Below are 24,525 nucleotides of genomic sequence, written 5' to 3' on the forward strand. Positions count from 1 at the left end.
ATACATGACTGTGAGGTCACCAAAGGTCCTTCTGCACTTGTAACATTTGAAACTGCGCTAATAATGCAGGCGGCTATTATCAGTTTAGATTCTGCTTGTAATCACTGGAGACACTTATGGGGATTGGGCTGTTGGCAATTGCCTAGTTTGCCCCATCAAAAGCTAGCCCTGAATATATACAGAGTTAAAGAGTAGTGTCTAATTCCCAAAAGAATACCTAATAGCTCTTCTTAAGTCAAAAACATTTATAACACTGGCATCTTCTATATTGGTGGCCTGCCGTTTTGCAGTGGGGTCCTCCTGAGTCTCCTGACATAGTGTGACGCCCTGGACTAGCCAGGTAGTCACAGTTAGGCCCTTGCACAACATCCATCCCCAAATAAGGTGACACCAGCCAACCTACTAAACCCTAGTCACCTCCCTCTAGGTTTGATGTCCACACCAGGGGGGCGGAGCCAGGCGGTTGACCACGCCCACCTAGGAGTTCACAGGCCCAGAGGCAGGAAAACACAGCAATCTAGTTTTGACAGTTCAGTGAAGTGGAGGAGAGGAGTAAATCTCTGTGTCCTGGGTAGGAGCCCGGGCACTTTGGCTAGGAGGCAGACGGTGGTGGCCGTCTGCAGGAGCCGGGAAGACAGCCTGGAACCGTAGGTAGCCGGGACAGGGTAGTGGCCCGTCGGTACCGAACCGGGGTACCGACTGGAAACCAGAGCACACGAGGGGGTACTCAGACCCTGAAATGCGGTCCCGAATCTACCGAACCCCATAATTAACTGATTGAGGTCTGGACTTTAAGTCCTTGCCCACCCAAGTCCCGAAAGAAGGCAACAGCCCACCGATTCCGGATAACGGCCACCGCCAAGGGCCAAGAGATCCAATGGGCCAGCGCCTGCGGGGAAACGGGCTCTCCCGACATAAACGCCGGGGAGCGGGACTCCCGTCACTGAAGCGCGGCTGTCCATAACTACAAAAAGGTGCAGGAGAAAGGCGTACACCATCAACCCGTTTGGGGAACCGAAGCAGCCGGCTGCGGGCACCGACCATCATCCATTTGGTTTACTAGAGACTCCCGTGTATTTGTCAGAGTGAGTACCACTGTGCTTTCTGGCCACGCTCCGCCCTGTCCCGCCGAGCACCGACAGCGCATCACATCAAACAGGTCCCGGGGCCACCACCCTTGCCCACGGAGGGGTTAACACCAAAAGCTGCACCAACATCTCCCCCGAGGTGCCTAGTAAACAGCAGCAGTAGTGCCTACATTTACCACGACCCGTGGGTGGCGTCACGAACTCTAATCTAAAACCCCCTACAAAGCGCCAGCCCCCTTGCAGAGCGACGTAACCCCCAGTCCGGAGATGCTCGAGCCATCGACACACGAGCCCGGATCCGAACGGCTCGGCTGCACCCGAGCGTGGGGCGGTACAATAGCGCTCCATTTAATTCAACTTATGCACTCTGCGTTGCAGGGCAGATCAAAGTATTGTAGTGCACAGGACCTCAATGCCAGGACGTAGGACGCGTCATGCACCCAGGCTTCAGAAGAGGGAGGACTAAGATGGCCGAAAGAGGAGGCGCCACACCAGGAGAACGGAGACACCCATCTGACCTGTCTGCACTGTACCGACCATTTAGGTAAGTGTTATAAAGTCATTTTTACGTTCTACACAGCGGCGTGAGCTCTTATATACAGCATGTTAGAATGCTGTATATAAGAGTTCAGTGGTGGTGGCCGCAGCTTATAGGCCCCAAATCTGGTGACCGATTCCCTTTAAAGCCACATGAACAAAAAATAAAAGCATCATTATTATATATAATGCCTATTATTCATTCAGCAAATGACCACATATATTATAAACATGCCAATCATCAGCAACATTCCCGAAAAGCAAAATAAGAATGACTTTGTATTGTGAAAGATATTCTCCACCTACACTCATTTCTGGAAAGATCTAATTAAAACACCAAATGATTTCATGTGACGGCTTATTAGGAAGGGTGTTAACATAAGAATAAATTAAATACATGGTGGCTTGGGGAGTACAGGGTAGCTGTCAGGTTCCCTTTAATACTTAAGGCATATTTTTAAGGCGACCAAATACAATAGATATTACTCCTGACCTCCCCTTCTCCATAGCTGTGAATGTGCTTTCAGTGAGGAGAGAGATGTAAGCCACTGATAGACTCCAGACTCCGCTTATTGTAGTTCCCTGACAATATAAAGATCAGAACAAGTTGTAATTTAGTAAACCCAATCCTTCATCTGTCTGGTGAGGTTTCGGAGGCCATCTTTCACAGTAGATCTGCCAATATCAGTAAGTTCAGCTGATATTATTCTAAAGTGTATAGGGACCTACAAGATGGGCCATCAATGTTTGATCACTTGGGGTAAAACTCCCGACACATCAGATGATCAACAGAATGAAGAGGCTGAGAACTGCATTACTAGGTCTAGCCACAACTGTACAACACTGCATGGGTATGGGTTAACAATAAATGGGACGCTTTATTGAGTGTTAGAGCAAATGGGTTCAACTAATAGCCATGATGTCTGAGGTCCATTTAGCTGCTTGACACCATGCTGTATAGCAGGTGTCCCCAACCTGTGGTTTGGGAGCCACATGAGGCTTGTGAACCAGTGATGTGTGGCTCACGGCTGTCTTCCAGGTTGGTACATAAGCACCACGGCTAGCAAATAGCTATGAAGAGCAGCTCTCTAGATGGTGACTTTTGTGAGAAGCCCAACATAGAGAAGCAAATCTAAATGAGGGTAAGGTAGGAACCCTAAGATATTGGCATATTGCCTTGGTGTGATTTCTGTGGAAACGTTTTGGCTGTAATTATACCAGTAATGGAAGCTCTGGGTTCAACTACTGTCAGGGGCCGGCAGCTGGAGGTAGAGTTGCGACCCTTTCTCAGAGCTGAATGTGGCTCACGACTCTCACTCAGAGCTGAATGTGGCTCGCGACCCTGTCTCAGAGTTGAATGTGGCTCTCAAGGTCAGAAAGGTTGGGCACTTCTGCTGTACAGTAATGTTCATTAGATCAGCATTGTGGCGAAAGAAGATCTAAAAAATGGAAATTATGGACTGAATTTTCATTTGTACAATCAATCATGTTTATGGTTTGTATCACTTTTTAATGTTTTACAGGGATGTAAAAAGTATCCAAATGGTCACATAGAGAAAATAACAATGAGGCTCCGTTCCATCTTGTTAACGTTGCACAAACCCCTCAACTTAAGAGCTAAAGACAAAAGAATAAGACACCAACCACCAATTTTAATAAACTAAGACAACAATATTTATTCGAGGTAACAAATAACAAGAATATAATGCAATATAAATCTCGATAATTTAAATAATGAAATCAATGAATGAATCAAATCTACCATGTCCACCCAACATTATGTGTAATAAAAATTGACAATCCAAAATAAGTTATATATATCAATAGTGTTTTGAAAAAGTATTGACACCCCAAGAACTTTTCTATATTTTTACACTCTACACCCACAAACTTAAATGTAATTTATTGGGATTTTTTGTGACAACAAACACGTATTTGTGAAGTGTAAAGGAAATGATACATGGTTATCTGAATATTTTAAAAATATAAAACTGAAATTGTGACGTGCATCTGTATTCAGCCCCCCCCCCGCCTGGTCAATACTTTGTAGGACCACTTTTTGCCGCAATTAACTCAATAATTCTTTTGAGGTATGTCTTTACAAGGCTGAAATTTTTTAATTTTTTCCTATTCTGCTTTATAAAATAGCTCTAGCTCAGTGAGATTGGAGGGAGGCGTCTGTGAACAGCAAAATTCAAGTCTTCAGTACTTGGATCAAAACAGTACCTGCCGAAATCTCCAATTTACCAATAAGACAGCGCTTGAGGTTGGAAATGTCCTCGGAAGAGTCTTCTGGAAATAGCTTGTGCTGGGCGCAGCTTTATCCTGGAACAATCTCAGAAGATTTTGTAATTAATTAATTTATGTGATAAAAGGGGGTTGGTGGAGACCTGAGGACTTTGTCAATTTAGTGGGCTATGTTACCATGTGTCCCCCCCAGCTTAATTGCCACGTGGAGGGGCACTTTCAGGACACAAGTTCATGATTTATTTAGACCTCCCCTCTGTTCCCTGTGGCTTTTCCTCCTCATCTTGGTCTCCCAATGATCTGCATTCATTTTCCAGTACTAACTAGACCTAATTTCTAAATGAATGTGAGACCTCCTGAGTTCCTCCTACTCTAGTGGTTGCATCCATGGATTTCTGTGAAATATCCTTGCCTTACGTTGTTATAAACTATAAAACAATTCCACATTACTCATTGTATCATTATGGTACCAGCTTCTATGAGTAACAATATGCATTCCTTTACAATTCTTGTACATACCCAAGTGACCCAAAATGCAAAGTAGATGGATGACTCACCTATCTATTAGGACATTAGCTCCAGGCAAGGCTACTACAGAAGCATATTTGGTTAGTGGGAGGAATCCTAACTTGCTCCCAAATGGTCCTCACACCTCAGCATGCCACCACCCACTGTAACGAAGCACAGATATAAATATTGGTTTAGCACTGTGGTAGAAGACAACATTGCCACCATGATGAAGATAGGACACCACATCTCTGTTCTGTTCTTGCTGCTTCCGCTGTTTACATTGATCCTCAGTGCATCGATAAAGAGCAATGAATATGGTAGGTGGAGAGAAAAACTTTACCATTTTGCTACTTAAATACTAGGGACTATCGAATACCTCAAATATTCGGCTTCGCGAATATCCAACGAATAGGTTGCCGCTTTGCGAATATTTGATGCGCAATATAAGTCTATGGGAAGCCCGAATAGTTCAGAATAGTTGTTATTCGGGTTTCCCATAGACTTACATTGCGCATCGAATATTCACAAATAGTCGAATAGCGGCGACCTATTCGGCAAATATTCGCGAAGCTGAATATTTGAGGTATTCGATCATCCCTATTAAATACGTATAAGAACGGCTGTGCTTTTCTGATTAGTAGAATGTCTTTTCATATAGTTTGGGTACCTCTATACCCTGGGTAATGTCAATACAAAGCTAATATCAGGCTTACATTTTAGTCTACAGGCCCATACTGTACCACGATATGCATCATATTTTATACTGAGGTTTTTGCGGTTTTTTATATGCAGTGCCTATAACTATTACTGGAGTACTGAAACCTTGTGTCAACATACAGGCTCAGTGCATAGGTCGACCTGAGTCTGGCTTCGCTATCCATTATAGGCATACATTTTAAATGAATGGCCGGCTATGTAATCCATTGACTGAACGGCTCCCTCAAAGCCAAGAGCAGCTCTTCCATAGGCCTGGATCTATGAAGGAGAGATTGTCACTGGAATAAGTGTAGGATGAGTAAACCAGTAAATTGGTATACACTTTTTTAACTTAAGAATCAAATATGGAGATTCATTCAGAATTTCATGGCACTCTTTAAGTTCCATTTCTGGATCATGTAGAGTTTTTATATTTTGAAGATATATAGACAATATTTTATAGGCATAGTAAGTAAAGCTTTACAAAACTGTCCAAAGCCTGACCATCCATGGTTTAGATGATGTCAACAGTGATATGCTTTATACAATATGTGACTGCTAGAGCCAATCACTGGGTTCAGCAGTGAAGCTTAGGTAGGCTGTAGTCTTCATGTGCTGAAGATGGGCAGTCATGGATGTAGGCTAGTGATGGGCAGTCATGGATGTAGGCTAGTGATGGGAAGTCAAGGATGTAGGCTAGTGATGGGCAGTCATGGATGTAGGCTTGTGATGGGCAGTCATGGATGTAGGCTAGTGATGGTCAGTCATGGATGTAGGCTAATGATGGTCAGTCATGGATGTAGGCTAGTGATGGTCAGTCATGGATGTAGGCTAGTGATGGGCAGTCATGGATTTGGCTAGTGATGGTCAGTCATGGATGTAGGCTAGTGATGGTCAGTCATGGATGTAGGCTACTGATGGTCAGTCATGGATGTAGGCTAGTGATGAGCAGTCATGGATGTAGGCTAGTGATGGGCAGTCATGGATGAAGGCTACTGATGGTCAGTCATGGATGTAGGCTAGTGATGAGCAGTCATGGATGTAGGCTAGTGATGGGCAGTCATGGATGTAGGCTAGTGATGGGCAGTCATGGATGTAGGCTAGTGATGGGCAGTCATGGATGTAGGCTAGTGATGGTCAGTCATGGATGTAGGCTACTGATGGTCAGTCATGGATGTAGGCTAGTGATGAGCAGTCATGGATGTAGGCTAGTGATGGGCAGTCATGGATGAAGGCTACTGATGGTCAGTCATGGATGTAGGCTAGTGATGAGCAGTCATGGATGTAGGCTAGTGATGGGCAGTCATGGATGTAGGCTAGTGATGGGCAGTCATGGATGTAGGCTAGTGATGGGCAGTCATGGATGTAGGCTAGTGATGGGCAGTCATGGATGTAGGCTAGTGATGGGCAGTCATGGATGTAGGCTAGTGATGGGCAGTCATGGATGTAGGCTAGTGATGGTCAGTCATGGATGTAGGCTAGTGATGGGCAGTCATGGATGTAGGCTAGTGATGGTCAGTCATGGATGTAGGCTAGTGATGGGCAGTCATGGATGTAGGATAGTGATGGGCAGTCATGGATGTAGGCTACTGATGGGCAGTCATGGATGTAGGCTAGTGATGGGCAGTCATGGATGTAGGCTAGTGATGGGCAGTCTTGGATGTAGGCTAGTGATGGGCAGTCATGGATGTAGGCGGGAGAACAGAGAACAGCAAGGAGCAGCAGTGAGGTGGTGTAGACCCGGCAGGGACTAAAGAGGGTAAATAATGCCTATTTTGTTACTTTCATGCATTACTTGCACCCATATTTTAGTGAAAGCAGCAATCTATTGTACACCAAATTTCAGTCCTAAGATAATATAACTGTGTATATATATTTATTAATGGTTACAAATCATAATTGTTCAATCATTTTTCTACAGATACGTATAATAACATCATCTTCAATATCAGACCAGTTAATGTAAAGGCGGGAATGTGCCCCCCTCAGAGGTATTATATTAAGAGCGAACATGAGGTATTTCACAAGTTCTGTAAGAATGACGGCGAATGCACAGGGGACCTTAAGTGCTGTCTTGATAACGGCCACGCCATGTGCAAACCTCCTGCGAAGGGTAAGTGTTACTGCTAAACCAAGCACAACATCAAATCTGTCATCTTTCTATCCTGAGTCTAGCAGCGTCTGACTATACAGACTAAATCTGGGAAAATATTCTGTTTGGATTAAGCTTTATAACATGATGAATAAAAAAGAAGGCATGTAGGACCTACTGTATATCTGCTTAGAAAATGACTCGTTTTTGTGTGGTTAGCCTGTTGGACCATACAGGCCACAGAAACTAGGGGTAATCTGGAAAAACTTCTCATAAAATGGAGTTCAATTAAAGGGAATGTGTCATCAGAAAATGCCTTATTATTTAAAGGGAATCTGTCATCAAGGTTTTGCTGTGTAATCTGAGAGCTGTATAGTGTAGGGGCTGAGTCCCTGATTAAAGTGATGTGTCACTTACTTGGCTGCTTGCTGTTATTTTGATACAATCACTATTTTCTCTGATGCAGACCTACCAATTCTCTGAATTCTAAGCTGTGTATAATCCCGCCCACACCATTGATTGACAGCTTTCTGTGTACAGTATATATTGACAGAAATCTTTAAATCAGTAGTGTGAGCGGGGTTACACAGAGCAGGAAGACTAGACAGCACAAGGCAGCTTGTCCTGTAGTGATAATCTCCTGCTGATAAAATCTGATTTTATTAAAACAACAACACACAGCCGAATAAGTGAAATGTCGTGGAAATCAGGCTCTCAGCTATTATATCATGCTGCTCTCAGATTACATACCAAACACTAGCTAACAGATTCCCTTTAACTTCTATTTCATATTAAATTTTTTCATTAAAACTTTTTTTTCAGTATTTTTTTTCATATGATATGTATTGAAAAATAGAAATCTTGCAATTTTCACACTGGTCACTGTAGCTACAGTTATAGTTTCTGCTCTGTACAGCAGTCTCATTATCATCACAGGCAGGATTCCATTGAAAGATAACACCTTTATATACAGTAAACAAACTAACATTAAACAGGATCCACCAATTGAAATAGGTGATGTTCCAAAATCCCCCTTTCTGTCCCTCCCTTTTCAGTTATCTTTGCACATGCTCATTAGATACCGTGAATTAGGGTCTGATCAATCTTGTGCCAGGCCAGTTAATCAAAAAAAGAGCCTCTGATACCGTGAGTTGGTTCTCAGGGCTACCATCTAGTGGCCACAGATTTCTGACATGTCCTATGGACTGGATCCTGCAAATTTATTCCCATAAACTCGAAGTATTACTCACACTTAAGTGCTGCTCACTTTACTAAAAATGTTTCATCAGGAAATCACCTCTTGCTTAAATCTTGTTTTTGGGTTACTAAAAAATTTTGGGAATTTTTTTTATTCTTTATTAAAAAAACAAAATTAGTCATCTTGCAATTTGCACACTGGCCACTTGGGCTGCTTTACACTGATACGATACTACCTATCTTTTCAGGGACAGTTTACAGCAGTTTCCTTATTATCAGAGACAGAATTACATAAATCTCTATTCACAGTTGATAACACAGGATCCACCATTCACAGTAGGCACTATCACCGCAGATGCTGCTCCACCTTCCTTCAGAATAACTTTTGAACACACTCATTAGGTGGTCCAAAGCAAAATATGAGGATCGGGGTCTGTTCATTGTGGTTAGTGTACATATGGATTTCCTAATACAGGAATTTAAAGGGAACCTGTGAGGTGTAATATGCACCCAGAGCCACGAGCAGTTCCAGGTGCATATTACTAATTCCTGCATAACTGTCCCTGTATACACTAGCACAGATATAGAGATCTTTAGAAAAAGTATTTCTAAATATCCTTTATGATATGCTAATGAGCTCAGGGGCTAACAAAGTAGCTATATCTAGAGATGCATATTAAACAGATAATGGTGCATCCACACCAGTAATCAGAAAATGGTGATTTGTAGGCACATGTGCTTCTGAGAATCTGCCGGTGATCATCAAAAGAACAAGCCGTTAGATTGTTTATGCTGGCAAAAAAAAAAATCTCTACTATTGGCAACACATCTCTATGTTTATAAAGGAACATGTTGCCAAGGAATACTGATATCAGGACAGAATGATTGTATTAGTGATTGTTCTGTCGCCATCAGTCTGTTGTGATAACCTGCACCCTGAATGTATTGGGGACACACAGCTGGCAGCGGGATTGAGGCACACAGGAGCACTTCATCACATTAAAGAATCCATGTGGTTTATTTAAGCCCGTCATAAACCGCTGTTACACTTCATTTCAACATATTACAGGAACATGCCACTATCCCCAGTCTGTTCCAATAGTGAGTATATCTACAAGGCTTCATACACAGTGCAGGCATCACAGCCTTTACTCACTGACCTCTCAGCTGTATCCGAGCGAAGATGTATATGGCGGTCTTCACTTGTTGATGTGCTGCCCCGGTGGTAATCCGGCTGCTCGGATCCGGGATTGTCGTGGCTTGAGGGGTCCTAACCCGGCTTGGCGGACACTCTGATTCGTAAAAGGGGGATATTTACAGGGGAGAAGTTTGTGATGCCACCTGTGGGTTGCGGTAATGGGAGTACCGCCGCTGCTGGAGAGCGGATCGGGGCAAATGGTGTGAGGTAGCAAGGTGTCAGTCCCTCCGCAGGCTCAGGGGTTTCGTAGCTTTGGGAGGACGGGGTGCAGGGATCAGAGTACTCACAGCGGGTAATCGTGGTGTTGGATGAGGTGGAGAAAGGAGACACACACACACACTGTAGGTAAACCAAAGTCTCTGAGTACAGCTGCCGCTGCCAGGAGCCCGTCCAAGTACCCGGACTCACCGGTGTCACTTAGTGATTTGAAGCCTGCCTCCATGCACAATTTGTTGTCCGTTGATGGTCCCCGTGGCTTGAAGCTGTTGGGAACCCTGCTCACTATGTGTAGTGTAGCCGTGCTCTTAAGGGCTGGTTCTTGGGACCTCAGTGGGTTGCTGTGTCTGGAAAAACCCTGTTGTTGTGCTGATGCCCTCAATCTCTGAGTGTCCTTGAAGATCCTCTCCCTTTCAGGTGAATTGTCAGGATGTTGAATCGGCTCCTGACCTTGGGTCCTGTACCCCGTCGTGCTCTGTACCGGTCAGTTCTGTTGGGCCCTTCTGGTGCCGACAGTTCCTCCAAGACTACGTCTGTCACACCCCTGTCCAACGTCCCTGCAACAGGTCCCCAACTCCTCTGGACCCGGATCACTGCTTGCGACCCAATCAGTTTTACTTAGCTCCCCAGGAGCTAACTTTTCCAACTCCTCACTCACTGGAGCTCACTTCTTCACTCTCCCTTTTCAGTCTGCCTAGTTCCCAACTGGCTGGCCCATTTTCCAGCTAGTTCAACCCCCCTGGTGTGTCTGGCAGTGACTGATGTGAGGTGATTGGGTTTTGTGGTGCAGATGTGAGTGACATCGGTTTCTTGGGCACCTGGAACCATGGGGGATAGGCCCTGCACCCTGGGTAAGGATGCAGTTTCCTGTAGCACCCTGATGTATTTGTACCGCCCCGCGGCCTTGGCTGCGACCGCCGAGCCGCTCGGATCCGTGCTCGTTCTGCAGGCGGTGGCTCGAGCCTCCCACAGACCCGGGGTCACTTCGCTCAGTAAGGGGGAGGCTGGCGCTGCACGCTGGAGGTGCGGGGATTTCATGTGATTGCTCGTGACGCCACCCACGGGTTTTGGTGATGGTGGGCACCACCGCTGCGGTAAAGGTGAGGGACTCCCGGGAGCGATGTCGGGGCGCAGCTTTGGATGTTAACCCCTCCGTGGGTAGGGGCGGTGTGTCCCGGGGCCCGGTTGCGGGGAGCTGGCGCAGGGTGCAGGGCTGCTGTGTGGTGTGGTGCTGCAGTACTCACGATTTAAAGACACGGAGGCACTGGGAAACCAAACGTGGTGGAAGACGGGTGGCCCACAGCCGGCTGCAGTCCACTAGGCGGGTTGGCAGAGTCCCCCTTTCTCCTGCACCTAAGTGTAAGTGGACCACGGTGCCTAAGCACGGTGGCCCGCTCCCCAGCGGGTTTGCCAAAGGAGCTCCTTTGCCCGCAGGCGCTGGCCCTTGGATGTCTGGCCTCTGGCGATGGCTACTATCCAGTCCGGTTGGGCTGTTGCCGTCAATCGGGACTTTGGTGGGAAAGAACCCCGGGAGGTCCAGATCCTCAATCAGTTAATTTAACTAAAAGGTGGCCCACGGCCTAGTCAGGGTCTGAGTACCCCTCCTGGTGCTCTGGTAGACTGTTGGCTGAGTGGTTCGGTTCCGGCGGACTCCAACCCTGTCCCGGTCCCTACGGTTCCACCGGTCGTGTTCCCGGTCTCCTGCAGGCGGCCCCTGCCGTCTGCCTGCCTGACTGTTTCAGGGCCCTGGGCTCCAACCCAGGCCCTACGCAGAGCTGTACTGAACTCCTCCACTACCACTTCCAACTCACTATGAACACTGACTCTCCTTACTGTTTTTCCTGCCTCAGGCCAGCAGACTCCTCAGTGGGCGTGTCTTTCCGCTTGACTCCGCCCACCTGGTGTGCCTGTCTAACACTGAGGGAGGCAATCAGGGCTTTATGTGTGACGAGTGTTACCTGCCTAGTGTGGTGGGGGTGTAGGTGGTGTAGTGACCTGTGACCCCTGGGGTGTCCAGGGCGTCACTTATTCAGGGGCGCTACACTGACACCCAGTCAGCTCACAACCCCCTTCACCTGGGGTTGCCTATTCAGGAGTCGCAGCACACTCCCCACATGGTCTCCCCATGTGCTCCAGCAGGTTCGTTTCCTTCCAGGTCCCTGGTAAACAGCCATGTGATCACAACCAGACACATGATATCCTCGCAGACGCACCCCTGGGTGGGAGGTATGTGGATGGTCAGCCCCCCCATTACTTCTGACCATCCCATGAATCTAGCTCCGAAACATGTTACCAGACAGACGTGTGGAACTACAAGTCCCAGCGAACACTCCCGGTTCATGGCAGAGGTTCTCTGCGATACATCCCAGCCATTTCAAATATTACCAAGTGCCATCTTACACTGTGTAAACCATCCGCTAAAAAAGCGCAGAAAGCCTTGTGCATAATCGAGCTCCATCATGTAGATTGAAAAAGGATGCAAGCATATGGGAACAATAATCATGTCTCTATTGGCTGGGGGTGCTGTAAATTGGAGCAGGCTGCTCTGATATAAGAAAAACTAAAGATTCACACGTCATACCTTAGGCTAATTTCACACTTGCGTTGGACGGCTTCCGTAGCATTGCGTTGTGTGACGGATGCAACGGATGCTACGGATCGTACAAAACAACAGAAAGCTTTTTTTTTTTTTTCTTTACAGTTTTACCGGCAGCAGACTATTGTGAACGATCAGCTGATCGCTCTCAATAGCCGGCGGCCGGTCGCTCAGCTGAGCGCTCTCACATGCCGGCGGGCGGGCCCTCAGCTGAGCGCTCTCACATGCCGGTGGCCGGGCGCTCAGCTGAACGTTTGGCCACCGAGAGACAAAATAAAGTTTGTGATTTAAAAAAGAAAAAAAAAAAAAGCGCATGCACAGTGAAATCCTACGGATTGCGCTGCTCAAAAAAACGTTACATGCTGTGTTTCTTCCGCCAGACGCAGCGTCAAAATAACGACGCTGCGTTGTCCAGCTGATGCAACGCTGACACTTGCGTTACAGTGCGTCGTCCATACAAGTCTATAGAGAATAGCGCAGTGCGTTAACGGACTGCGCTATTCTCCATAGTGATGGACTCCGCTGAACACAAGTGTGAAAGTACCTTTATCCAAAATTTGAAAGGTATGAGTTAAAAAAAAAATCACAATTATTCAATCTATGTTACTACTCTATGCACGACTTCATTTAATGCCTATTCAACAAAATCCTGTGTTGTTCCACAGAAAAGGCAGGCGTATGTCCATCTTTCTCCAACGCTTTCTCTTCCGGCGTAAGATGTAATGACAACTGCACATCGGATTCAGAATGCTCTGGATCTTTGAAGTGTTGCCAGAAGTCCTGTGGTCGTAGCTGTACACCTACTTTAAATGATATGGGCAAACCCAGTGTTGAGTCTACAACAAGTAAGTTCATCTTTATTGTAGAAATCACTAATACAAGCGAATATAAGAAACTTTGTGATATATCTTATCAGAGATATCTGCCTTTTTCTCCACTTATGAGACACATCTTCACCTGCCCCCTGCACTTATCATCCACTCTTAAAAGCAGCTCACTCTCTCTTGTTCAAACCAAGAAAGACTTCTAGCACACCAGCACAGGGGGTGTCAGATCACGCCTCATATTATACTCAATATGTAGAGTGGAACGGAGGAAGTAGTGAAGAGCAGAGTAAGAAAATACTAGAGACACAGAGATTATGCTGAGCATTCAAACAAGTCTTTTACCTCAGCTCAGAGCTGGATTCACATCTACACTACGTAGTACTGCTGTGTAATCTAATCCACGCTGATACTGCTTGTTTCTTTACGTAATAAAAAAAACTTGAAACCCTTTCTCTGAGTTGCTATGATGTCTCCTATAAACAGCACAGAGTCAATTGCAATTTAGCGATGGAACCTTTACATGGCAAAACTGCCAAAAATGCAGGTTTCAAGACATATATTAGCCAGAGATAGTGTTATTTTCTCAAATCTGTTTGATGCTATCCGCTCATAAGGCAAACTTGAACAGACTTGGCACTAGCCTCTCTTCAACTTTTAAGCTGTATATGAATCTGGACTGACAATGAGGCACCCTGGGTTGTGTCCACAGAGTGGCTGCTGACTGGATGAGTTAGCCTGAGGAATGAGTGTTCCTACTAGTGGGGTAAGTAGCTGGAGGGACACAACCAGGAACAGAAACAAAAGTCTAGTTAGAGGAATTGCTTGGGTCAGATACCAGGAGGTCAGTCAATCTGGAATCAAAGTCAGAAGGCATTATGGATCAAGTGAGGTTAGGCTCAAGCAAGGTCAGGAACAGGAAATCAGCAGATAAATAGCACTAGATATGTACAAGGTAAAGTAAACACTGTAAGTGACAACTTCCGACAGTATGCTGGAAGTTTAAGTATTGTGTGATGCCGGCCGCCCCATTGGCCACAGCAGAGAGCTGATTATACTTTCTGAGCTGCTGGGCAGCACAGAATCTATTCACAGCCACACAAGTATCCCTAGGTGGACAGAGCTGGCACCATCCGGTGACATTGACCATGATATCTCCATCACCAGTGCTGCCCCTAGAGTGAATACGGCAGCACAGAAGCAAATTTTGCTGGTGCGGGTTCAGATAAGGTGGTAACATATTCTTTTCGTTGTTCTGAAAAGTTACTTGAAAGTATAGATATCACTTAATGATTTACTCTAGGATTGAGACTGTTTTCTGTCAGTATATATCACACAATCACCATAATAATCTATTTTTTAATCATTATTTTAATTGCTTGTAATTTAGAAGCATAATAGATATCATTTAGGGGTATTGACTTACTGGTGAGCTTGTGCGACTAAACAGCAGTCAATCAGAACAAACAAAGAACAAAATACATTAGTTGATTTCAGACTACTTGCCCAATCTACCCAAACCTTAAAAACTAAATAATAGTTAAGAATTTTTTTTATTAAAGGGAATCTGTCAGCAGGTTTTTGCTACCTCATCTGAGAGCACCATGATGTAGGAAAAGAGAGCTTGATGCAAACGATGTATACCTTAGTTTACTAGGTGCAACAGATGAGACACAGAGTTGGGGGTACTTTGCACGCTGCGACATCACAAGCCGATGCTGCGATGCCGAACACGATAGTCCCCGCCCCCGTCGCAGCTGTGATATCCTTGTGATAGCTGCCGTAGTGAACATTATCGCGACGGCAGCTTCACATGGACTCACCTGTCCTGGGACGTCGCTCTGGCCGGCGACCCGCCTTCTTATTAAGGGGGCGGGTCGTATGGCGTCACTGCGACGTCACACGGCAGGCGGCCAATAGGAGCGGAGGGGCGGAGATGAGCGGGATGTAAACATCCCGCCCACCTCCTTCCTTCCGCATATCCTACGGGAGCCGCAGTGACGCCGGTAGGAGATGTTTCTCGCTCCTGCGGCTTCACACACAGCGATGTGTGCTGCTGCAGGAACGAGGAACAACATCGGACCGTCGCGTCAGCGTAATTATGGATTACGCCGACGCTACACCGATGATACGATTACGACGCTTTTGCGCTCGTTAATCGTATCATCTAGGCTTTACACACTACGATGTCGCCTGCGATGCCGGATGTGCGTTACTTTCAATTTGACCCCACCGACATCGCACCTGCGATGTCGTAGTGTGCAAAGTACCCCTTGCTGTCTTCAGATTACATTGCAAAAACCTGCTAACAGATTCCCTTTAAAATGAATCTGTCTGCAGATTTTTGCTATGTAAACTGAAGACAGTATTCTGCAAGGATTAACACAGATAATTCTGAGCTGCGTGTCTTGTCAAAGTTCGATCTGTTGTTTATTTGCTATGTTTGTTTAAGCAGCAGGACTTATCATTGCTTGGGCTACAATGTCACGCACATGACAGTCTGACACTCCCCCTCCTCTGATGGACACCTCACTGTCAATGTACAATCTCTCTTGAGGACCTAATGTGGGCTAGACAGCCCCCTCAGCTCTGCTACAAGCCTAAATCTAAAAATTCTGATTGCGTCATAACGGCTGCACCCAGTAATCTAAGTGATACATTGTTGGATTCAGGATCTCGTTGAGATCATCATGCTGTTCTCAGATGGGGCAGCAAAAATCCGCTGACAGGTTCCTTTTAAGTAACCTAGAGCTAATGTCCATTGACTTTAGGCAATTAATATTACTGCAAAACTTTAAAAGGATTGTCATCTATTACGATATTGATGACTTGCTTAGGAACAACATCAGATCAGTAGAGTTTGACAGCTCCAGAACCTGGCAGTTGTAAACAGTATACTGAATGGAGCACCAATGCTCACTATACGTTTTAGAGACCACACTCCTCATCCATTAGAGTAAGAACAGATCTGCATTACTGTACAGTGGGGGTGTTGGATCATCTCCGATCCAGATAAGTCATTGGAATCATAGTAGTGAACAACTCCTATAAATACTATAAATATATCTGTAACAATTTTTTACCGTGAATAAAATGATCCCAAATCACAGTTGTTTTGAAGATTCCAGCACAATTTATTGGAGAAATTCCTTATACAGTATATTACTCCATCTCCTTGTATATCATACCTCAACTTTTCAGCTCGCTTCCAAGACCCATCTCCAGAACTTGATGCTTCTACTAATACACATTATACAAGATATACTGTCATTTTGATGATGTACGGTGTTTGGTCTGCTAACACCAGGAGTCTTATGCCGGTGTCACACGGTACGACATATCGGGCGATATGTCGTCGGGGTCACGTCGTTAGTGACGCACATCCGGCATCATGTGACATATCGTAGCATGTGACACCTCCGAACGACTGTGAACGAGCAAAAATACTTACCTTATCGTTGCTCGTTGACACGTCGTTCATTTTCAAAATGTCGGTCCTCCTTCTGTTCTCTGGTTGTTCATCGATCCCGAGGCAGCACACGTCGCTCCGTGTGACACCCCGGGAACAATGAACTGCAGCTTACCTGCATCCCGCAGGCAATGCGGAAGGAAGGAGATGGGCGGGATGTTACGTCCCACTCATCTCCGCCCCTCCGCTTCTATTGGCTGGCCGCTGTGTGACGTCGCTGTGACGCCGAACGTCCCTCCCCCTTCAGGTAGAGGATGTTCGCCGCCCACAGTGAGGTCGTCCGGGAGGTAAGTGCGTGTGACAGGGGGTAACGACTTTGTGCGCCACGGGCAACTAATTGCCCGTGACGCACAAACGACGGAGGCGGGTACGATCGCTCGTACGATCGCACGATAGATCGCATTACAGCTTATTACTTTGCAGTAAAGTGCTATGTCTATATGACCAACAGAATTGATCAAACCTATTTTTCTAGGAACAGGATTTTGTCCTCAAGAGGAGCCTTCTAATTGTGCATTCAAAGAAAGAGAGTATTGTGATAACGCCTCCTGTCTGGATGGCGCCATATGCTGTCCCAAAATCTGCAGAATGGAATGCCAGAAATCTCTTCCAGGTAAATTTTGAGACACAATAAGGCTTATTCTAACGACCATCCGAGTGAAAAAAAACAGCATGCGCTATTCTCTTCTGTATGTCGAATGAGACTCCTCCATCCAAGTCTATGGATGCACACAAAAAAAAATCTGGATCCCTTTGTGGATCATCCTTATCGCATCTGATTGGATACATTGCAGTTGTTAATGTAAGAAACTGTATTTCATCATGTACATTTTACACTTTTTATACTAGGCAAGAGTCACGCTGTTTCTGGAAGAGAAAAAACACAGATCCTCTCTTGTAACCTCAGACAACTCCTATATACAGTACAGACCAAAAGTTTGGACACACCTTCTCATTCAAAGCGCTTTCTTTATTTTCATGACTCTGAAAATTGTAGATTCACATTGAAAGCATCAAAACTATGAATTAACACATTTAGAATGAAATACTTAACAAAAAATGGTGAAATAACTGAAAATATGTCTTATATTCTAGGTTCTTCAAAGTAGCCACCTTTTGCTTTGATTACTGCTTTGCACACTCTTGACATTCTCTTGATTAGCTTCAAGAGATAGTCACCGGAAATGTTTTTCACTTCACTGGTGTGCACTGTCAGGTTTAATAAGTGCGATTTCTTGCCTTATAAATGGGGTTGGGACCATCAGTTGTGTTGTGCAGAAGTCTGGTGGATACACAGCTGATAATCCTACTAAATAGACTGTTAGAATTTGTGTTATGGCAAGAAAAAAGCAGCTAAGTAAAGAAAAACGAGTGCCATCATTAATTTAAGAAATGAAGGTCGGTCAGTCCGAAAAATTGAGAAAACTTTGAACGTGTCCCCAAGTGCAGTGTCAAAAAGCATCAAACGCTACAAAGAAACTGGCTCACATGAGGACTGCCTCAGAAAAGGAAGACCAAGAGTCACCTCTGCTACGGAGGATAAGTTTATCCGAGTCACCAGCCTCAGAAATCGCAGGTTAACAGCAGCTCAGATTAGAGACCAGGTCAATGCCACACAGAGTTCTAGCAGCAGACACATCTCTAGAACAACTGTTAAGAGGAGACTTTGTGCAGCAGGCCTTCATGGTAAAATAGCTGCTAGGAAACCACTGCTAAGGACAGGCAACAAGCAGAAGAGATTTGTTTGGGCTAAAGAACACAAGGAAAGCACATTAGACCAGTGGAAATCTGTACTTTGGGCCCTCGTTTCACACGTCAGTGAAAACCACTGACGTTCTTCACTGACTTGTAAAACACGCACATGTCCCTCCGTGTTCCGTGATTCACGGCACACGTGGGTTGTCCATGTGCAATCCGTGATGCGTGTCCCGTGATTGCACATGGTCATTACTCATCTGCCTTCACTGCTGCTGTCCATGGTGCTGAAGTCTCCAGCTGTGCAGCGTCTGCCCACCGCTCTCTGCACCTACTTCCTGGTCGGCAGTTCCTGCTTTCATGAATATTCATGAGCCAGGCAGGAGCTGCCGAAAGCGGAGCAGGCACAGCGAATCGCAGGCAAGGTAAGTAGCAAATTTTTAATATTTAATATGTCCGTGATTTTCTGGTACGTGTTTCACTGATCACACACGGATCACACCATAGTGTGGTCATCAGTGATGCCAGAGAAAAACTGACATGTCTCCGTGCAGAATCACGGCCACGCGTGTACGCTGCACGGAGACACGTTCAGTGAAAAATCACTGATGTATGAGCAGACCCATTCATTATAATGGGTCTGCGTATGTCAGTGATTCTGGTACATTTTAAAAAAAGCACAAACGTACCAGAATCACTGACGTGTGAAAGGGGCCTTGGTCTGATGAGTCCAAATGTGAGATCTTTGGATCCGACCACCGTGTCTTTCTACGAAGCAGAAAAGGTGAACGGATGGACCCTACATGCCTGGTTCCCACCGTGAAGCATGGAGGAGGAGGAGGTGTGATGGTGTGGGGGCGCTTTTGCTGGTGACACTGTTGGGGAGTTATTCAAAATTGAAGGCATACTGAAACAGCATGCCTACCAGAGCATCTTGCAGTGGCATGCTATTCCATCCGGTTTGCGTTTAGTTGGACCATCATTTATTTTTCCATACGACAATGACCCCAAACACACCTCCAGGCAGTGTAAGGGCTATTTGACTAAGAAGGAGAGTGATGGGGTGCTACGCCAGATGACCTGGCCTCCACAGTCACCAGACCTGAATCCAATCGAGATGGTTTGGGGTGAGCTAGACCGCAGAGTGAAGGCAAAAGGGCCAACAAGTGCTAAGCATCTCTGGGAACTCCTTCAAGACTGTTGGAAGATCATTTCTAGTGACTATCTCTTGAAGCTCATCAAGAGAATGCCAATAGTGTGCAAAGGTATAATCTAAGCAAAAGGTGGCTACTTTGAAAAACCTAGAATATAAGACATATTTTCAGTTGTTTCAATCTGTTTTGTTAAGTATTTCATTCCACATGTGTTAATTCATAGTTTTGAAGCCTTCATTATGAATCTATAATTTTTAGAGTCATGAAAATAAAGAAAACTCTTTGAATGAGAAGGTGTGGCCAAACCTTTGGTCTGTACTGTATATTTATATTAAAACTAATTAAAGGAATTGTCTGGTTGAAATCCAGAAGTCTACAGTCACTGTATGTGTCACTTTATGTGACTGCAGATTTGTGAATCCTCACATTGCAAACACTGTGCACTGTGAGAATTCTTCAGTGTTAGAACCGGGAACAGCGGTCACGTGGCCACAAGTATGTGATATGCAGACTCCTGGACAGAATCTGACTAGATGGGTGCAGCCTCACTCAATACACTTGCATTATGCAAGGACACTTCCATCTATTCAGATTCTGTCTGGGAGTATAAGTATCTTATACTCGCTCCGACATGACCGTCATTCCCGGCTCAGAAACTGGTGAATCCTCACAGCGCACAGTGCATGTGATGTGAAGACTCATAAGTCTGCAGTCACATAGAATTACACGTTCAGTACCTGCAGATTTGTGGATTTAACCCTGACATCCCCTTTAAAATGTAAAGAGGAAGATCTGTCCTTTGCAAAAATAGTAAATATGTACGATAACTAAAACCAGTTGCTCTTTTGCACCATCTTCTTGTTACTCATAATTTCTTCCAAATGTACAACTGATTTGAATATATGACCGTAAAAACATCTTTAACGGGTTTGACCTTCTCTGCTCACTTCCAAATTGAGAAGTTAATGGGGCAGGTGACGCTGCATTCAACATCATGGATGTATTTGCTTTCGGCAAGTATCAAGCATGTGTCATATTATACCAAATGAGATGGGTGAATGACACCTGCCGATTGCAAATGAAGCCAAGCAAGCATCAGTAGATGTGACGTCACCTGCCCCCCTCCGACTTGTCAATGAGGAGAGGGAAAAACCCTTTAACCATTGGTTTGTTGTTTTTTTTCATAGCAAGAGCTGGTGAATGTCCTACACAATGTCCTTCAGGAGGTGACAGCAAGGCCTGCTCAACTGACTATGACTGCCCAACTTTATTCAAGTGCTGCGCAACCTGCGGAAACAGATGTGTTAAAGCAGTGAACAGTAAGACGTTCAATTATGGTATTCTACTTTCATAGAAGGGATAGCAGACTCAATCCTAGGTGGGAACATAGACTTTTGGTGCACACTGTCCAAGTGTTTCAGAATGTGTTTTCCCACTCTTGGTCCCTGAACAAAATCGATGTTAAATAGATAATCACTCACCTCCCCGTCATACCATATGTTTTTAATCCATAAATTCCTCCGCTTTCCCCTAATGGTGACCAAAATGTTCAAAAGTAATTTAAACAAAGTATTTAAAAAGTTATTACATTGTCTTTTAGGTTTTAGGCTGTCAAAGGGGGTAGCCCACTACTTGGACAATGCCTTCTAAAATGCAGTGGTCCTCCATGTAAAATGAAAACATTATACTCACCTCCTGCATCAGCGCCATTCTAATGAGGTTGGCGCTGGGTATCTAGGGGCTTGCGTGATATTTTTATGCCACATGAGCATTACAGGCAATCAGTGGCCTCTGATGGGTTGCAGCAAAGTGTGAGCGAAGTAGCTCATCGGTGGCCACTTACTGGCTGCAATGCACATATCACATGAAAAATGTCAAGTGAGTGCTGGAATACCTGGCACCAGTATCGTTATAATGGCATTGATGTGAGAGGGGAGAATAAGTTGTTTTTTATATTACACAGAGAACTACAGTATTTAAAAGGATAAACACAAGAACGATCCAAAGTACTATAGCAGGGCATAACATATTGTAAAACAAATAGGTAAATAACCCACCACAGGCATAATTCAGCAAAAAAACAGAGAATTGTGGTTTAAGGGATAACAATAAATATTTTATTAACTGGCAAATACCATATTATAACACTCATAATTTGCATATGGAGAGCAGGGGTCAAAAAGGGTATCCAGGTATTCAGTATATAGTTAATTAAATCACATTATTGCTACAAGGAAGTACATGTAGTCCATTTTTACCTTGCCTGGTTGATAAAGCTACCCGCGAAAACGTGCGTTCCTTAGGCTTGGTGTGCATCCCCTCCACCTCTGGGTACTGGTATACACATGACTGTTACTTGATTTGTTATATATGTGCTGCTAAAACTCTTGTCTGACCCACTAGGATATGCATAGCACTTTACATGGGACTGTGTGCAATGTTTATGTAACCCCCCTGTTTCTGTGGTAATAGTAATTGTATTGCACATGACACTTTATTCCCTGTATCCTCTGTGGACATGTACTTCCTTGTAGCAATAATGTGATTTAATTAACTATATACTGAATACCTGGATACCCTTTTTGCCCCCTGCTCTCCATATGCAAATTATGAGTGTTATAATATGGTATTTGCCAGTTAATAAAATATTTATTGTTATCCCTTAAACCACAATTCTCTGTTTTTTTGCAGTATTTAAAAGGAACCTGTCAGTTCCCCCATGCCCTTGAACATAGAAGCATTGATACCTATATGCCCAAATTTCCTGCTTAACCAGCCCTGTATAATGACATTCACTAATAGTAATGTTTAAAAACAAAAACGACATAACCTCCGTTGTTCCTATGCTAATTAGGGCCTTGACTAGTGGAAGGGGCATTGTTTCCCCAGACTAGTTAGCCCTCTTTCGTTGTTATCACACCCCTGTGGGCGTGATAACATGATTTCTACGAGCTGACATCACCTTAGCTCCTGGAGATCTTGTACATGCGCACGGCTCATTTCGGCCACGTCAGAGCACCTCAGAAGCATGGAGGACATTTCCCAGCTTCATTAGGCACACAGCGCATGATCAAAGGTTCAGAAGACGGCTCACGTACACGTCTTCTGAACTTCCGGTCATGCACAATGCGCCTAATAAAGCCGGGAAGCGTCCACCGTGCTTCAAAGGCGCACTGACACTGCTAAAAAGAGGTGCGTGCATGCACAAGATTTGCAGGAGCTGATGGTGACACCGGTTCGTGGGCATGGTGTTGTCATGCCCCTGTGGGTGTGATTACTCGGAAAGAGGGCTGACTAGTCTGGAGAAATAATGCCCTATCGACTAGTCAAGGCCCTAATTAGCATAGGAACAGTGTGGTTTATAAATCTTTTTTTAAACATTCATATTAGTGAATATTATTATATAGGGCTGGTTAAGCAGGGAATTTGGGCATGTAGGTATCAATGCTGCTGGGTTGGAGGGCATAGGGGACCTGACAGGATCCCTTTAAGAGGGTACATAAGGAGCTAGTGGTATGAATTTTACAAGCAAGCCTCAATGTTGCTTTTAGAGGGATGGTACATTTTTTAGAAGACCGCCTTTAATATTACCATTGTGGTTACCGTTGTTTCACTGGAACCATATGAACCTTATTTTTTTATAATAGGATGTGTTGGGGATTCATTGTGCAGTGCTACCCCCTTGTCAAATATGGTGGCATGTTCTCCTTACATAGTAAGCTTAGCTGAACGGCCCAGCTATTTGTGTAACCCTGGTAATGCTCCATTTCATATAAAATAAGCTCTGGAGGCAGATTCTCTGATAGCTAGGTCTCAGATTTCTGTAGAATAAGACATTGGATCGCAGATATTAAGATATCACTTTCTATGCCCTACATGCCAAAGACGGCTTTGGAGGGTTGATCCTACTGACAGATTGTCTTTGAGGAGTCAAGCAAACGTGCAATGCTAAGAATAACCACTAGGTGACTTCAGAGACTATCCACTCTAAAAAAAGCGTACAGCTTATTATATTGGGTTGTGCCTTCTCTTAAAGGAAGCAATTGTAATTACTAGTTACACCTAATTTTAAATTATATTTATACACTGTTATCCCCAATATATTTTTTATATGTGGTACACTTACATAATACACCTTATTTAAATGTAATATATTACAGAAATAGGTTAGACTAGAGTCCGTAAAGGCAATACTAATGCATTTCTGTCGTTTTATTCTAGTTCCTTCATTCCTACATAATTCCACTGGTACAATATTCATGTTCGGAGGAGGACAATGAGGAATCTATTGCTACACTACACTGAACAATCTGTGTGTTTTGGATACTATTTGTGCATGTGTTTTCCTCTGGGTCATGTTCTATAATACTTGTGCCCTCTTTTGCTTCTCCCCTATTTTAACAGCAATATATTCAAATTTCCAGTCATTTCTTCATACCGCAGTGTCCACTACATTGTCTTCTATATGACTTTTATGATGGTCACTGCAGATATATTTCTGTACATTTGGGTTGTAGACTTCTTTTATTATGTGTCCTACTGTGTAAATTGTAAAAGAAAAAGTGAGTGTATGTAATAAGAATAAAGGGTTTTTTTTGTAAAATATTATTGCATTATTGATATTTTTTCTTACTACACCCTCAATAGTCTTGCCAACACAGAACTACAACCTCATATGTGAAGGTCTATGTAGACAACACTCAAGGTAAATGAAACTCTGATTTAGCCCATATAACTAGTATTAAAAATGGCAAAAGGTTCTGCTGCTCTGGCCACCTGGTTGTATAAAATAATTTATATTATACTTAAAGGATTTTTCCCCAAAAAATCAAGGTCACCTTCCTGCAGTCCCACGACCAATCTCCTTAAGGGTCCCATCATGATTGGAGTAAAGGTTTAGACTCCCAGACACTTCGACAAAACCACTCTGGTAGTCGGCAACATTCACACGCCAGTCAAGATTAAATCGTTACCTTAATGGCTAATGGGCCTAGTCACTAGTGCCC

General features: G+C 44.5%; 1 protein-coding gene across 1 annotated transcript; it reads left to right on the forward strand.

Annotated features, from left to right (window-relative positions):
* The first annotated feature begins 4,517 nt into the window (after nt 1–4,517).
* Nucleotides 4,518–24,124, forward strand: LOC142310058 (uncharacterized). Its single transcript, XM_075347531.1, has 6 exons — nt 4,518–4,699; nt 7,000–7,191; nt 13,043–13,222; nt 17,146–17,283; nt 20,707–20,838; nt 23,741–24,124. The coding sequence occupies exons 1-6, from the start codon at nt 4,531–4,533 to the stop codon at nt 23,797–23,799; spliced, it is 870 nt and encodes a 289-aa protein (XP_075203646.1). The 5' UTR covers nt 4,518–4,530; the 3' UTR covers nt 23,800–24,124.
* The last annotated feature ends 401 nt before the right edge of the window (nt 24,125–24,525 follow it).

Source organism: Anomaloglossus baeobatrachus, chromosome 5 (genome assembly GCF_048569485.1).
Source record: "Anomaloglossus baeobatrachus isolate aAnoBae1 chromosome 5, aAnoBae1.hap1, whole genome shotgun sequence".
NCBI lineage: Eukaryota > Metazoa > Chordata > Amphibia > Anura > Aromobatidae > Anomaloglossus > Anomaloglossus baeobatrachus.

What these genes read in the sequence shown, in the direction of transcription:
- LOC142310058 (XM_075347531.1), top strand. Translation starts at nt 4,531, where the DNA reads ATGCCACCACCCACTGTAACGAAGCACAGATATAAATATTGGTTTAGC. An exon ending in GATAAAGAGCAATGAATATG is followed by an intron (nt 4,700 to 6,999) that starts GTAGGTGGAGAG and finishes ATTTTTCTACAG; the next exon opens with ATACGTATAATAACATCATC. An exon ending in ATGTGTTAAAGCAGTGAACA is followed by an intron (nt 20,839 to 23,740) that starts GTAAGACGTTCA and finishes GTTTTATTCTAG; the next exon opens with TTCCTTCATTCCTACATAAT.